The sequence below is a fragment of the Microcebus murinus genome, chromosome 1 (assembly GCF_040939455.1).
Source record: "Microcebus murinus isolate Inina chromosome 1, M.murinus_Inina_mat1.0, whole genome shotgun sequence".
In the NCBI taxonomy this organism is placed as follows: Eukaryota; Metazoa; Chordata; class Mammalia; order Primates; family Cheirogaleidae; genus Microcebus; species Microcebus murinus.
The window spans coordinates 56,289,609-56,306,077 of NC_134104.1; the positions used below are offsets into that span (position 1 = coordinate 56,289,609).

At 36.2% G+C, this 16,469-nt stretch overlaps 1 protein-coding gene and 1 long non-coding RNA gene across 2 annotated transcripts; both read right to left on the reverse strand.

Annotated features, from left to right (window-relative positions):
• Positions 1-1,727: 1,727 nt before the first annotated feature.
• On the reverse strand, positions 1,728-8,487 carry LOC142870538 (cell surface glycoprotein CD200 receptor 1-like). The gene is made up of 4 exons (XM_076001396.1): positions 8,306-8,487; positions 7,933-8,184; positions 2,854-2,904; positions 1,728-2,209 (listed from the first exon to the last, which is right to left on the reverse strand). The coding sequence occupies exons 1-3, from the start codon at positions 8,355-8,357 to the stop codon at positions 2,891-2,893; spliced, it is 318 nt and encodes a 105-aa protein (XP_075857511.1). The 5' UTR covers positions 8,358-8,487; the 3' UTR covers positions 1,728-2,209; positions 2,854-2,890.
• Positions 8,488-8,969: 482 nt separating this feature from the next.
• LOC142870539 (uncharacterized) lies at positions 8,970-15,921 on the reverse strand. Its single transcript, XR_012918867.1, has 3 exons — positions 12,350-15,921; positions 10,272-10,337; positions 8,970-9,992 (listed from the first exon to the last, which is right to left on the reverse strand). It is a non-coding gene; the product is annotated as an uncharacterized LOC142870539 (long non-coding RNA).
• Between the last annotated feature and the right edge of the window lie 548 nt (positions 15,922-16,469).

Sequence of the window (16,469 nt, forward strand, 5' to 3'; positions counted from 1 at the left end):
GCACCCTGGACAACCAAACTGACACATCTGGTCCAAACTCCACATTTTCTGATTCGGCAGGTCCAGAGTGGATTTGGGAAATCTGTATGATTTTTTAAAAATCCCCACATAATTGCAATGTTCAACCATGTTGTATTCCCATAATTGGACAGTTTCATATAATTATTTCCAGTACCATAATATCTAACATTCATTAGCTGTCTTGAATTCTTTATTTACTATAGTGTCATTTGACACTATCAAGTTTCCTGTTTTGACATTATCAAATTAAGATGTAAGGATAGTTTTGCTTTATTTTGACTTTCAGTAATATTTACACAGATAGTGTAGTCTTGGACCTAACTAACTATGAGCCTTATCCCAACCACGGATGGATAAAGAATTAATAAAAGTTCAAGTACAGGGTCACAATGTCTATTGTAGACACTATTTGATAATATTTCTATGCAGAAACTTAATAGATTAGGTTTTTTGGCCCCGTAAAAAAAGGTTTGATCAAAATGGCATGTGCCAAGTGCCATTATATTAGTTTTACATTCAAATAGTTTTACATTCAATGTCCTTTTAAGGATAAAATCTAGGGTACCTAAAATGTCTGAAGGGAGAAAAATATATTAGTAAGACAAAATAGCTGTCTCAAATATCTCAGATAGCCTGACTAAAGAATGAATGAATTTGGTTTAAATTTCTATCATGATGAAAAAACTTTTAATGTCTTTCCTGCTATGGAATTAAAAGACTTATTTTTTCCATAATTTTTCATAATTAAAAATATTTTTAATATTAAAAAATGATTAATATATGCATTCCCAATATTTTACTCCATAGAAAAATGGAGGAGAGGGTCATGTCATCCCATAGCCATTCTCTTAGCATGTAGGTCATATTTTACAGCTATCCCAAGTTGTCCACAGTGAATATTTTGCTACTTATATAGTCCATAGACATTTATTATTTGGTAAGTACATCACAACAGAATATAAGTTACAAAAATACACAACTGCAATTTATCACATCTTCAGAAATGTTAGGCATTAAGTACCAACACATCTATAGGGATATAATGATTTCAGAAGAAGCAATCATCCTCACACATGCATTCACTCTCTTGCAAGCATTACAAATATGAATTCATTTTTATTAAATAATATGATTCTTATAATCATATCACATTAGCTAACTAGTTGATTAAAAAATGAAAACTAGGAACTGGGAAAGTGGAAATCTTGCACATATTAAAATAACAGAATAGGGAAAGGCACATTCAAACAATATTGGAGGGAATATAATTGACACAATAGGACATATCTATGAATAATAAAAATGCACAAACCCTTTGCCTGGAAATTTCACTCAAAATAATCTTACAGATATACTTAAACAAATACAAAGAGATATATCCACAGCAAACATTCTATGTGGTATTGTTTATACTGCAAACAAAACTTAAAACAATCTAAATGTCCATTACTAAGGTTGTGGTTAATTAAATTATAATATAACCATACAATGGAATTTTATGTAACCATTAAAAAGAATGGCATAGCACTGCTTGTGTTGATATGAGAATATCTCCAAGACTTATATTATTAGCTTTTTATAAGGATACAACAGCATTACCATATGCTCCCATTGGTTTCTTAAAAAGTATATGTGTGTGTGTGTATATATATATATATATATAAATAAATATATATATGAGTGCACACATATACTACAGTCATATAGACATATCATATGTACATAAAAATTTTCTAAAAGGAAACAGAAGAGACTATTGATGATTGCTCCTTCTTTATTGTTATTTCTTTAGGAAACTCAATTTTCATTATTTACTGTACTGTACAATTTGAATATTTTGTCATGAGCATGTGTTTTCTTTGTAATGATAACATCAATTCTTCAGGGAACTTTAAATTCCAATTATACAAGGATATGCATGCAAATCCATTAGAATGTCTTTGTCTTCTAAGAGGTTTTAACAAACAAATCCAAAACAAATCTTCCAGTCTGTAACTGTAAGAAAATCAAAAGGGTAATTGTAATGTATCTTGGTTCCTTTTTCATGGTGTTAGATTCCAATAACTCATAAAGTATAAAGAAGGCCCATATCATCAACTTTGTAATGCCTGAGACATCTTCACCTTGTTTGTAGTATCACAGAGTGGATTGCTCTTCTCTGAGTAGCTGACATAGGACTTCATTATATCTTAAGAAAGAATTTGAAATCAAATCAGTTCAAAAAGGCCAGAAATCATTATAGAAACTACTCACGTGTTGCTAACAGGTGCCTATAGCTTTGGTATCTACTAAGATTGCTTATATTTGTGTCTCTGGACTTGCATCAACATAAGAGCAAGGCTTCATTCTAATATTTTATGTAAAAAAATTATTGATTACTTAAGTCTCTGTGTGAGATGATGACTGTGTGAAAGTAGAAATGGAAATAAATGTAGTGATATGAAAATAATTTTAAATGAGAGAGTTGAAGATTTATAAGAAATTAAGGAGAAGGATATGTTTTAAAATGGGGAAGAGTGAAATGATGATGGTATTGAAAAAGGAAAGTCAGGAATTAGAGGTGCTTTCATGCATTCAGCTTCTCCCAACATTACAGTCCAAAGAAGGCCAACATCATGTCCATTAAGATGCAGTTCATGAAATGAAAATGTGGATCTAGGGTGATAAATAAATACTACTTGTTAGATAATAAAATACACATACTAGCATTATAAAATCAGAATTGTTTTAATTTTTCAACTGAAACACTAATATTGACACAAATTACAAATTATGTTACTAGGTTTCAGATTATGTGGCTTAAAAGTTTGCAAATCTTCTTTTTTATCTTACCTTACTTCCTCAACAACTGGAGTAGCTTCTGTTTTATTCAATTTACATTTTCTAGAAAAATAAAATAAGTTGGAGTGAGTGGAGAAAGCATGATTGTTTAGACTAAAAATAAAACAAAAAACCCAGTACACTATTGACAACTGTGGTTAATTGTCATAGAAGCTGTAATAAATCAGAAAGGAACTACCAGAAATGAGGGAATAATACTGCTTGTGGTTAATACACCTAAATAAGAAAATTCTGGATTTGGGAAAAGAAAGTAAAATTATGTGATAGGAGCTTCATGCAATAGAATATATGTAACATCTCCTCTTTGGTACATGAAAGGAAGTACAATTATTTTCCCAAAAAAAAAAAAAAAATTAGCGTGCACTATCCCTCCCAAGATCCTGCCCTAACTGGCATAATTCATCATGCTTGCACACCTGAGCAGCCCAGCCAAATCCCTCTCACCATGCAAAGTAGTCCAAGTCTCACACCTTCAGGGTGCTTTTTTGACTATGGGAGATTTGATGTTAGCAACCTAATTTACCCAATCAGTCAATTTCATATTTCTTACTCCTCTCTAGCCCAAGAAAGCTGAAGAAGAAAAGACATTCATCGGTTAATACCGGCAGCCACTGATTTTCAAAAAAACCAAAAGGGTCCCATGATGATCAAAATTAAAATAATGAGGATAAAAACAATACAGAGAATATTTAATTTTGCTGATGTTTTGGTACCTTTAAACACAAAAACATAGGGTTTAAATGTGGTGCATACAAACAATGAAGTATTACTCGATGCTAAAAACAAAAGAACTATCAAGCCATGAAAAAACATGAGGAAACCATAAACGCATTTTACTAAGGGAAAGAAGCCAATCTGAAAAAGCTAAGTACTGTATGATTCCAACCCTATAACATTCTGGAAAGGGCAAAACTAGGGAAACAGATCACTGGCTGCCAGGAATTGAGTGGGAGGAAAGGATGAATAGAAAGAAGACAGAGGATTTTTAGTGCAGTGATACTATTCTGTGATAGCATAAGGGTGGATACGTGTCATTACACCTGTGCAAAACCATAGAATATATCAATAAAACAGCAAGAGTGAAGCCTAACATAAACTACGGTTTTGGGTGCTAATGATGTGTAGGTTCACCAACTGTAACCAATGTAACACTGTGTTGCAGGATGTCCTTACTCAGTTAGAGAGATTATGCTTGGGTGGAGGAACGGGTTATATGGGAACTTTCTATATTTTCCACTCAATTTTGCAAGGAAGTTAAAACTGCTTTAAAAATAAAAATAAATTATATAAAAATAAAAAAACTGTACATATATATATATATATACAGTTCAATGATGTCTTACAGTACAAGAAATTCCTTTCTGTAATTTTATTTAAAACATTTGTTTACTAACATTATAATTAATAATCATTAATTAATTATCAATAATTCTAAGAATTGCTATAATTAAATTGCCTTCTCAATTCAGACTTTAGAGCTCCCAGCAAGACATCACCCTATGCTTGGATTTTGTTGCTTTAAGGATTCATGAATAGTGAATCCCTATAGAAGAGATGTGAAATTTAGATCTCTGTGTTACCACAGAGCAGAGTATGTCTCACTCCAACATTCGGAAATAGTAAATGAGTAATTGTAAAGAAGATAGTTGGAAAAATAACCCAAATCTTGAAGTCACCTTTCTGCCAGGGCATTGAAAGGAAAATGAATCGATGGCAGAAACTTTGTTTATTAGCTGCTGGCAGCAGTATAAAGCTCTAGCTGACAAACACACAAGTCAACAAAGACATTCCCACCTCTGGGAGGCAGGGCTTTAAAACTTGCTCCTGGTGTTCTGTGCATGTGGCTCAAGGGCAGGAGAAAGAGGTGAGGTACAGACTGAGCAATCTGGCACCTGGTCTTTCCATCTTCCATGCACAGTAGATGTTTTAAAATATTGGCTTTCTCAGTATTTTATTGGAAAAATAAAGTTTGTCTTTACTGTTAAAAACAGCAACACTTTTGGAAATTCAAACTAATGAACTCTCTCATTAGAGGTGCATGAGCAGAACATAGACATCCACTGTGAAAGGAAAACGTAGAGAGATCTGCTCTACATGGGAGTTTGGATGAGAAAATCCTTTCAAGAAAGAGATTCTAGATATGATACCATAATGTAATATTGGATGGTGGGATTTCATACATAAAGGCACAATTACTCTTGTCAGTAAATATTGCTAAACTCATTTTTTTTTTTTTTTTTTTTGAGACAGAGTCTCGCTTTGTTGCCCAGGCTAGAGTGAGTGCCATGGCGTCAGCCTAGCTCACAGCAACCTCAAACTCCTGGGCTCGAGCGATCCTTCTGTCTCAGCCTCCCGAATAGCTGGGACTACAGGCATGTGCCACCATGCCCGGCTAATTTTTTATATATATATCAGTTGGCCAATTAATTTCTTTCTATTTATAGTAGAGACGGGGTCTCGCTCTTGCTCAGGCTGGTTTTGAACTCCTGACCTTGAGCAATCCGCCCGCCTCGGCCTCCCAGAGAGCTAGGATTACAGGCGGTAAACTCATTTTTAAAGAAACAAATGGATATTGGAAAATGGTTGTTTCAACATATGGGTTTTCATTTTTCCCTTCTTGTAACTTACTAAAGTGTTAGTAAAGAAATTTTTTAAAGGGTAGACGTGCAAAGACAAAGATAACAGGGATGAAGACAAGAGCAGATCAAAGATTTCAACCTGTTCTTAACCGAAAAATGAATGAAAGAATGGCAAATGATTTAAAAAGTGGAATAAGTCAAAGTTTTAGTGCTCAAAAATTCCAGAAAGACTCTAGAGCAGGAAGCATCAAATATAGATAAAGTGTGTGTAAGGTAGGGAGGAAGTGAGGGGCTAAAGGTCAGGAGCTTCTTAGAAAGTCTGTATTGAGAACAGGCAGGTTGCCAAGTGCCTGCCCCACTCTGTGCAGCACACTTTTCCCAACTGGCAGAAGAAAGGGAGCTTGACCTAGAGAAGATGAACTGGAGAGACTCCAAAGCCAAGCACCCAGACATCACGGCTGGTGCGGGTGAAGTGCCAGACTGAAGAGAGGTATTAAAGGAAAATCTGAGTTCTCAGCAGTGAGATGCTCACATGCACACTCACACGTGTGCGCACACACACACACACACACACACACACACACACACACATTCCTCTCTCCAGGCACACTGATAGTCAGGCTTATCTCTCCAAGGCAAGGGACTGGTGAGTTATTTTCTGCAGACCCTGAACAGCCCTAGAAAAAAGACCTTCAGATACATAACAAATCCCCAATTTAAATTTTAAAAAATCATGTACCTGTTTTTCACTGTACTGAAGCTAACTAGTTCACAAGCCCCAACATCAGACAGTAGAGCTTCCAATCAGCTCTTTCGCACTCACTTTGACAAGAATCCATTAGCCAAGGATTAACAGAGACTTAAGAAAAGTCTCATTTATGAAGGAAACAGGTTGTACACACAAATGTCTAGAAGGCAGAAGAAACTCAGATTAAACAGGCACAGAACCATGCAGAGGATCAAGGCACAAAGAACGTCCAGGACAATCACTGCTCAGCATGTCTAAGACCAACCAGGACAGAGTAGACCCAGAGCATCCAAAAACTTTAAAAGGGATTAATTCAAGAAAAAGCGGAAGTGACTTATTGCACAATAAACCTGACCATGAGGAAAATATTAGTAAGGGCTTCACCAGCTCTGTGAGTGAGCTAGGTGACAATTCACAAAAGGTACATACATTTTTAAGGAAACAAAAAAAGTACAAGAGTTATGAAGTCCAAGAAAAACAAAAAGTTATTCAAAAGAGAAAGCATGGGTTTATTTCTTGATTTGGCACTTAATAATACTTATATATTCAGAGTAATGTGAACACTGGCCATTTAATTTAATAAAAAATTCTATGTCACTGTATATAAACAATGAGGTTAAAGAAGATGGTAATTTTAAATCCACATCTACCATAAGAAGTGCGTACATAATGTCTAAAGTGTGATACAGTAAGAAATAACAACATGAGCATATTGTTTTAAAAATAGAGTTAATTACTAGATAAAACTCTTGTAAATTGGACAGTACCTGCCTCTTAGGAGTAGAATGAATAGGGGGTAGTGGGATAGAAAAGGCAGGAGAGAACTGATGATTCTCATAGAACCTGATAAAACAATTTCACTTTACAGATATATTGATTAAATTAATATTTAATTTTTTTTAATCAAAAAATAAATACAGGATCAGCATAGAGAATGAATAATCAAGACAGTGATTACCTGAATCATAGATGTTATTGTAAGACAGTTAAGAAATTCCACCAGAAAAAGCCTGGAGGGGAAAAGTCTACCAGACTAAAAATTCATGAAGGCAATGTATGAGCGACTTTATCCTTCCAATAAAACCTGAAGTATTTGTTTCAAATTACACTTTATCTTTCAATTAACCCTAAGTATTCTTTTAAAAGTATCCTATTCATGCCAATTAACTGCCCGTGTAGAAGTGAACTAAGAATAAATCACATTTTAAAATAAGGCTTTTTACAACAAATTGCTATATTTTTCTTTTTTTTTTTTTTTTTTTTGAGACAGAGTCTCGCTTTGTTGCCCAGGCTAGAGTGAGTGCCGTGGCGTCAGCCTAGCTCACAGCAACCTCAAACTCCTGGGCTCGAGTGATCCTTCTGCCTCAGCCTCCCGGGTAGCTGGGACTACAGGCATGAGCCACCATGCCCGGCTAATTTTTTATATATATATAAGTTGGCCAATTAATTTCTTTCTATTTATAGTAGAGACGGGGTCTTGCTCTTGCTCAGGCTGGTTTTGAACTCCTGACCTCGAGCAATCCGCCCGCCTCGGCCTCCCAAGAGCTAGGATTACAGGTGTGAGCCACAGCGCCCGGCCTATATTTTTCTTTTAAACATATCTCTTTATTGTGGGGTAAAGGGAGATAAAGTGGAGGCTAGAGAAAGCATCCTTGAACAAAATTTCTCTGCACATTCTGTTTTCCTTCTAACTCCTAAGAAAGAATGAAAAAACTCAAAGAAAAAACTAGGAGATTTACTAACCAGGAAGCAGCTCTATGAACAGACTCCTGTTGCCAGTCAGATGGGAGACAGAGCAGGTCACAGTAGTCACATCGGGGCCCTCCCAGTGGCATGTACTCCTGACAGTCACCGTGCCATTGCCCCAGCGTTCTTGCTCCGTGACACAAGCACCCCCCTCTGGGGTCCAGGAGATGTGTGCAGCTGGCTTCCCCGCTACTGCCCTGCACATCGCAGCTCTATTCCTGCTGAGAAACAGGCTCGCTTCCGGGGCAACTGCAGAGATGCAAGGGAAACATGCTTCAGTCTTCACATAAGGGATATGGAATTTACAGAGACATTCGTTTCAGTCACAAACCTGGTGGCATGAAATACCATAAGATATGACGTTCCTTACCTAACACTTGCAGGTGATACTCATGATTGAAATTCCCATCAGGTGTCGCCATCGCACACCTGTAATTCCCATCATGAGTGATGGCCACTGGAGCAATGTGAAGGTCAGGATTCTGACTGGGGCTGGAGGCCCAGGTTATTCTGTCATCAGTACAGTTGGTATCCTGGGTCTCATTTGTGTCGCTCCTGTAGGCTTTTGTGCACAAAGGCTTATCCCTGAGGATTATTTCCCATCTTGTTAGCACGGCTCTTGTCAATGTATGAGGGCAGTGGAGCACAGCGCTGGTGTCTATCACTGCAGACAGTGAAGTGTTAACTGGACACACACACACACACACAAAAGGAGAACGATAAAAGAAAATCTTGGCAAAGAACTCCATGTGTTAAGTTTATCCACAGCATATTACATGAAGTTGTACTAGATACTAACTTGGCTGGTGATCACATTCCACAAATCTTACACTTACATGACAAATTAACATTCACAAAATATAAATAGTATATTAAACCTAATTCAGAGATTGACAAATTTTCTCTTGCATTATGCATTATTAGGAAAATAATATGTATCATAAAGCATTTTGAAATTAATTTAGGATTTTTAATATCTAGAAACAACAAAACAAGAAAAGACTTTTAAATTAAACAACAAAGACAATGTCCTAAATCTAACTTTTTGGTGGAAGAGACTATTATATTTATCATATTGCATGCACTTCAGGGAAGTAAAAGGAATAATAGTGATATGGGTGTCTCCTCCTAAGTTGTGTAAAGCACAAAAATATCAGTAACATCAAAACTAAATGTCTTTCTCTGTGGCTATTATTTCAAACAATAAATGTGGAAAGGACATGGTTCTTTCATCAAAAGTAAATAATATGGCATTCAGCTGGAGCTCCCAGGACATTTTAGAGTTTATTTTTTATTTGAAAAATCACAAAGTCAGTGACACCCATAGATCTTTAAAAGATCTATAATTTCACCAGGTAAGCCATCACACAAAATGAAAAATGATGATCCCAGTAATAAGAGCTGCTTAGAAATATGTATTTCTAGAGAGGAAGTAATGTGGTACATAAATTTAAAAAGACAAAGAAAACAAAAACAAAAAATGAACAAAAAAAGGACAACCTTCCTTAAGAACTTTTCCATAAAAATAATTTTATTGCAAATGTGTGATATTAGCAAATGTAGCCTTTAGATGAGGTTCCTTTCCTTCCTATTAAGTTACACGCAGCACTTCAATATAGTTTAGCTGTGAACTATGCTCATGGATTTTATTTCCGTATATTCAATCTAATTACTAGGATTAAATATAGAAGTTGATCTCTTTTGTCCATCTTTTAAAGTAATAATTAAGCCCTCCATCCTACAAGCATCTTCCAACATAGAACCTCATCCTTCCCTTAAACTGACACACTGTGCCCATGACTGATAGGGGCCTAGCGAGAGCTGATTAGTAGATCAAAGAATCTGTCACAACTCGAGTCTGCAGCACAGCTGAGTGTCAGCGACGGCATTACTATAACATGAGGAGACCAGCCATGGGCGGGACAAACTTTTATATGGATGAAGCATGTTTTTGTTAAACTCTGCATTTTTTTATCTGGTCTCTTCTGTTTTGGTTTCGCTGTCTCTGCTGTGGTCCTCAAGCCCTTGCATTTCCTGTTCAAGTTGCAATCACATAGCTAGAGGAAGAATGAGGTAGGACTTTAATGCAGACCTGAAAGGCAGTTAAATCCATGCTCTTCCTGCCACTCCAGCCTGACAAAGGCTCAGAGACAAGCAAGAACATGGCTTATTTGGAGAACAACTAGAGGTTGGGCCATTGAGGTCCCGCCTCCCACAGCACTCAGATTACCACATTCAGATCACCTGGCCCCCAGCCAGGACGCCAGCTAATGTTTGTCATAAAGTTCAACTCTCCATCCTAGCGGTGCCAACCACTACATTAGGAAGCATGTTACCTTCTCAGAGCAGTGCTGAAGATTTCTGGATCATCTGCTTTCCATCCATACATGAACTACTTGAAGCTAGAAAATATATTGAGAAGAGTAAAATGAAACCAATGTTATGTACTCAAACAGAATGGGAGCCACTGTTTCTCCACAACGTCTTATTCAACAAGATAGGCACTCAATTAACCATGACTAAAATTATACCAAAATCATTGTAAAACCAAAATTATAAGTTATACCAACATTAGGGGAAAAACATGTTAACATCTTGAAAATTACACTTACAAGTTGTTAATCAATGATTTTTCATTCATGAGTCACCTTATTTTGTCAACTATTTTGTACAAGGTGATCCTGCCTGCACCCCTCCCCCTCCCTCAGCCAGGGAGATTAGTCCAATGTGAGCTTTTCACATGAGCTGATTCGATTATAATCCTTTCTCCAGATGCTGGAGAGAGCATCAATAAATGAAATGTCTCTGCACACTTCTTTCCTTCTTAACCTAACCCCTCTGAAAGAATGAAAACTCAAACAAAACTGGGAGATTTATTAATCAAGAAGCAGCGCTATGCACAGACTCTTGCTGCCAATCAAATGGGAGACAGAGCAGGTCACAGTAGGCACATCGGGGCCCTCCCAGTGGCATGTACTCCTGACAGTCACCGTGCCATTGCCCCAGTGTTCTTGCTCAGTGACAAGATCATGCCCTTCTGGGGTCCAGGAGATGTGTGCAGCTGGCTTCCCTGCTACTGCCCTGCACACTGCAGTTCTATTCCTGCTGAGAAACAGGGTTGGTTCAGGTGAGCTGCAGAGATATAAGAGAAAAATCCTTCAGTACTCACATAAGGGATATGGAATTTAGAGAAACATTTGTTTCAGTCCAAATCTGATGACCTGAAATACCACAATATATGATCTTCCATACCTAACACTTGGAGGTGACATTCATGATGATAATTCCCATCAGATGTCACCATTATACATCTGTGATACCCATCATGAGTGATGATCACTGGCTCGATCTAAAGGTCGCGATTTTGGTCGGGTCTGGAGACCTGGTTTATTCTTTTCTCAATGCAGTTTATTTGCATTGTCTCATTTGTATCCTTCTTGTAGGCTTTGATGCAGGAAGGTTTGTCACTGAAGACTATTGTCCATATGGTTAGGATCACAGTTGTTAATGAAATAAGAGGGCAACAAAGCACAGCCTTTGCAGACACTTCTACACACAATGATGTGTTAACTCGACACAGGAAGACAGTACTGATAAAGGTCTCAATGGAGCAGTCGTTTAAGAGGGCATCATTTAAGCTGCCTGCTGGCAATGCCGTTTGACTTAAAACATTCTTACTTCATAAATATAAATATTAAATAATATGCTATACAGCTCCACCCGATATAAATAAAAGTTTCCATTTCTTACTTGTAAATATACATGTAAATACAACATTCAACTGAGTCCAACATGTCTTTATTCAACAACTAGCAGCCTAAAACTTAGTGAGCCTATGTCTTACCTTGAATATCCCCCTGTCTAAAGAAGCAACAGTGTCATCACACATAGGTGGGACATACATGACCCAGTTTTGTTATCTGAAGTTAAGCTGACATAACTTTTCAGCTGAATCCTTGACATGGAGATTGAAAGAAGAGTTCTTTTGCACAAGCTTACAGAGAGATAAAGGCCTGAGCTGAGTCCAGGAAAGCAGGCAGTGGGGCTGGATGAGAAGAACACAGTAGGAGGAGAGCATAAAAAGACAGGTTGGGTGACGGAGGCCAGGAATACAATGCCAAGGAGCAAGCACTTTATCCAGTAGGCAGAATAAATAGGGAGCTATTGAAGAGTTTGGAGAAAAGGATGGTTTTAACAGAGGGATATTTTACAAAGAGAATTGATTGTGTCATGAAAGATGACCATGAAAAAGTCATCTAGACTAGGCATAGGGAGATTATTGCTACTCTGCAGGGGAAGGATAATAAGCTAGGACAGGGCATAGAAAAGAGATGAAAGACGTGAGCACCTTCAGATAGAAAGGCCAACATTCCCATCCTGCACTGCCAGCTGCTGCCAGTGCTAAAGGCTTTACCTGAAGGTACATTACCAAGTGCAGGGAAAGTAGGGACAACAGGATACCAGACTCCAGGAGTTTTGGACAGGGATGAATCATTGTGCTCGTGAGGGGCAAATACAGAAAGGCTTCCTGGAAGCAAAGAGTTAAAGAAGAATTTTATACTCCAGATAATTGAAAAGAACAATTCAGTTTTCCTTAGGGAAATCTCTCATGTAGAAGATCATGCTCTCTGTGTAACAGAAGTGAAGGCAAACCAGAAGGATAAGAACCAAAGAGATGAAAAATAAAAGAGAAGTAGTTAAAATGAATTAAGGGTGGTAGCTGGCAAAGGTTGGTTTCCCTCCTGAGTGTATGCATACCCTTTGCTTTTTTTCCCCTTAGTTTTAGAATTCTCTTTGTTCTTCAATCAGGACAATTGCAAACTAGGACTCATAGTTGCCAGCTCAAAATCTTTGCAATGTACATTTATCTCATTCAATACCTGAAAAACTCTAAACTAGCAGCAAAAGAAAAAAAAAAAAAAACCCTGAAACAAAGATGGGCAATGAAATCTCTAAATATAAACTTTCCAAGCTATGCAATTCTCCAACAAAACTCAATTGGCAAAGATATTTGTTTGATGTGGTATTCTTCTAGGATTAACGCTTCTTAGATGTTGGGATGTTACAGTTTAACAAAAATTTTTTAAATGGAAAGATTTTTAGTAAGGACATTTAAAAATGATAAGCATCAGCAAATCATTTAAAAAAAGTTTTAACATCAAAAATTAGAAATTTAAGAACATCGTTTTGCACAGATCTAGAAAAAATAATTCTACACTTCATGTAGAACTTGATAATTTTAAAATAAAGGTGAGTTGTTTAAATTAACTCAGTTTAGATTTCTGTAAAACTTTCACTATATTATTTTTATTTTTCTCATTTTTTTCATAGACTCATTTCCCCATGTATCATAGAACACTAAGCTAGTATTCAAAAACTTTTATATTAAAGTACTATGTAATCACTATATAATCTTGACAAATGTTCAATAATCTCACTATAGTTCAGTTTCTTCATTGCTTACAATGAATGGATTGATTGGCTTTCTATTAAATAGGGGTAAATATAAATATGTCCTCTTGTAAAGAAAATGAATTTATATAAACTCACAACAAACTGGTCCGGTTAATTTATGACAGATGAGGACAACCAAGAATGAATAAAGATGCCTTAGAATGCCTTAGCATGAATACCATGCTTTTAGCATGTTATCAAAGGATCCTCAGTAAGCAATAGTGGTAATTCATTATTCTCTAACATTTAGTAGTTTTACATTTATTAACTCACTTTAACACCAACCCAGTAAGATAGAGAACATCATCTTCATTGTACTGTGAGGAAACTGATATGAAATAATTTGTCCGATATCATTAGTGACAGCTCTAAGTCTCAAAGCCAGAAATTTTTACTTTAAGACCAGCATTATTCTCCCTGTCAAAACTTCCTTGATAATTCAGAGTAAGTGAAAAGAAGATCATTTCAACTTAGCATAAAAGCAATTATAAAATACTTTTTTGAAATAAATGAAGGTTTGCTTTGATCATGTACAGTAACACAACATAATTATTAAAATGCATTGCCAAAATACATGAGGAAATGATAAATGGATAAAAAGATTAAATTTAGCCTTAAATTTAATCTTTACATCAGTTTTAAATGTAAAACTGATAGTAATTTATAAATATATAAATAGATTCTTCAAAAGATAGAGTAGAAAGAGATAAGAAAACTAATATTTATTGGTCATCTACTACTTGAGACGCACTTCTAGATTCAGTACTAAAACTCTCTGTAAGGGCGAAATAGCTATCCCCATTTTACAGAGGAGGAATCTCCCTCCACAGAGACAAGGCAGAGATGGGAACCCAAAGATCCTACAGTCAGTAAGAGGGAGCACAGGGAATGTCCATGTCTTTTCTACATTATTCTTCTTCCAGAGCACTTTTGTTTTTTAAAAAAAGTCTTCCCTAAAGTGGATTAAATAGCACAAACCCACTAATAAGATTTACATTTATGTGGGAATTTGTTCTTAGACTCTTATTTCTTTTTTCCTTTCTTTCTTTTTTTTTTTAATTTTTCTTTATTTCAGCATATAACAGGGGTACAGATATTTAGGTTATGTATATTGCCTTTGCCACACACAAGTCAGAGTTTTTTTTAATCAAATAATGCAAGGATGTGCTCTGAGGATTATCACAGGACCACAAGTCTCTCTTTTCAAATAACAAGACTTCCTTAAAGCCTTGCTCTTCCACATATGATCAGCAGATCAGAAGCACCAGCATCTCCTGGAAGCTTGTTAGAAATGCAGAACAAATGCAGAACATTGGCCATCACCCAATGGATTGATCTAAAATTCTTAGGCAAGGAAAAGAGAAAGAGAATAAAATTGAGCATTTTAATGGACATGAAAGACTCTAGTGGAAAATATTCTAATGTCTCTTTCTCATCATGGTTTTCTGTCCACTCTACCCAACACTTCTCGCCTTTCCCCCCAACTTGCCCAATAGACTTACCAGCTATGAAAAAAAGAAAAATTGTGAATAGGATGCCAAAAGCTGAAGCCATCTTCCAAACAGAGTTTCTTCTTTTTTTGTTTCTATCCTTACCTCTGTTTTTCCCACCTCGTCCTACAGGCCCAGCTGTGGTCTTTTACTTGTCTTACCCTGCCCCATTAGTACTGAGGAGAAATCCCGCACTCACTTAGACTGTTGTCTTTCTGGCTCATGAGCAATTCAAAAAGAAGCATTTCCTGTTTGGATAGTTGAGGTGATAATGACAGAATTCCCTGGTTTGGGCTTTTACACATTTGTTTATCTCAAGATACGCATGTATGTGTGACCCATGATTCAAATCCAATTGTAATTGACTGAGCTATGTCCCAGATACAGTCAAAATGATTCTCATGAGGTAAGTATCATTATACTCATTTTCACACATAAGGAGGTACAGAGTCATAGTAACTCATCCTCAGTCAGTTAATCATAGGGTAGTAGAACCAGCATAGAAACCAAAATCTTCTGTGGATAGTTTTTCTTACCTTGTATTGTGTTTTGTGTGTGCGTGCCTATGTATGTTTGTTTGGTAATTTGTTGTGTGGTTTTTGAAAGAAGCTAAACATGATCTCTCCTTCTACGGGTATGCACTTGATACAAAAACACTGAGGCAGAAAATATCTAAAAGTAAAATACTCAAAAAAAATCACAATACAAATAATTCCCCACCAAAATAACAGTGTTAGCTTCTTCTCCTTCTTAATATTTACTTTATTTTTCTATTTCCTGTCTTTGTTCAGTCTGTTTCTGGTTAAAGCAATTTAAGACATGCTGTCTCCTGCACAAACTCAGGGTTGCTGTGTGGGGTGCTAAGGAGAAGAATGAGGGTGCTGACCAGTAGGCTGAAGTTTTTGCCCATAAATTCTCCTTGCAGATTCCTGCACAGACAATAATCTTGCCCTTTGGATTTGTCCTATGCCCCACACCCCAATAGTTCACATTGGTTTCAGTTTGGTTAGCCAAAAGGAATGGTTAAAAACTTCTTATGAAAAAGGTGTATATGATTGTGTATACTTTGCTAACTTTCTAAACTATATATATATATATATATATATATATATATATATATATATCTCACCAGGATCAGATTCTTGTCACCAAATAGACAATTCCTCAACGCATTTGAATATTTGAAATATAAAGTTGATATTTGAATATTTGAAATATAAAGTTGATATTTTTAATGGAATAACAGAAGAGCTGTATCCTCTATTTTTTCTCCACCTTCTATTTTGAGTTGATTTTGTGTATGCTAGAAGGGTCCAATTTCATTCTTTTGCATAAGGATATGCAATTTCCCCAGCAACACTTATAGAAGAGACTATTCTTTCTCCACTATGGGTTCTTGGAACACCGTTGATTAGCTAACCATATGCATGGATTTGTTTCAGGTATCTCCAGTGTGTCACATTGGTCTCTGTTTCTGTCTTTATGTCAGTACCACACTGTTTTAAATATTGTAGTTTTACAATGTATTTTTTTTTATTTCGGCATATTATGGGGGTACAGATTTTAAGGTTTCAATAAGTGCCCATTTCC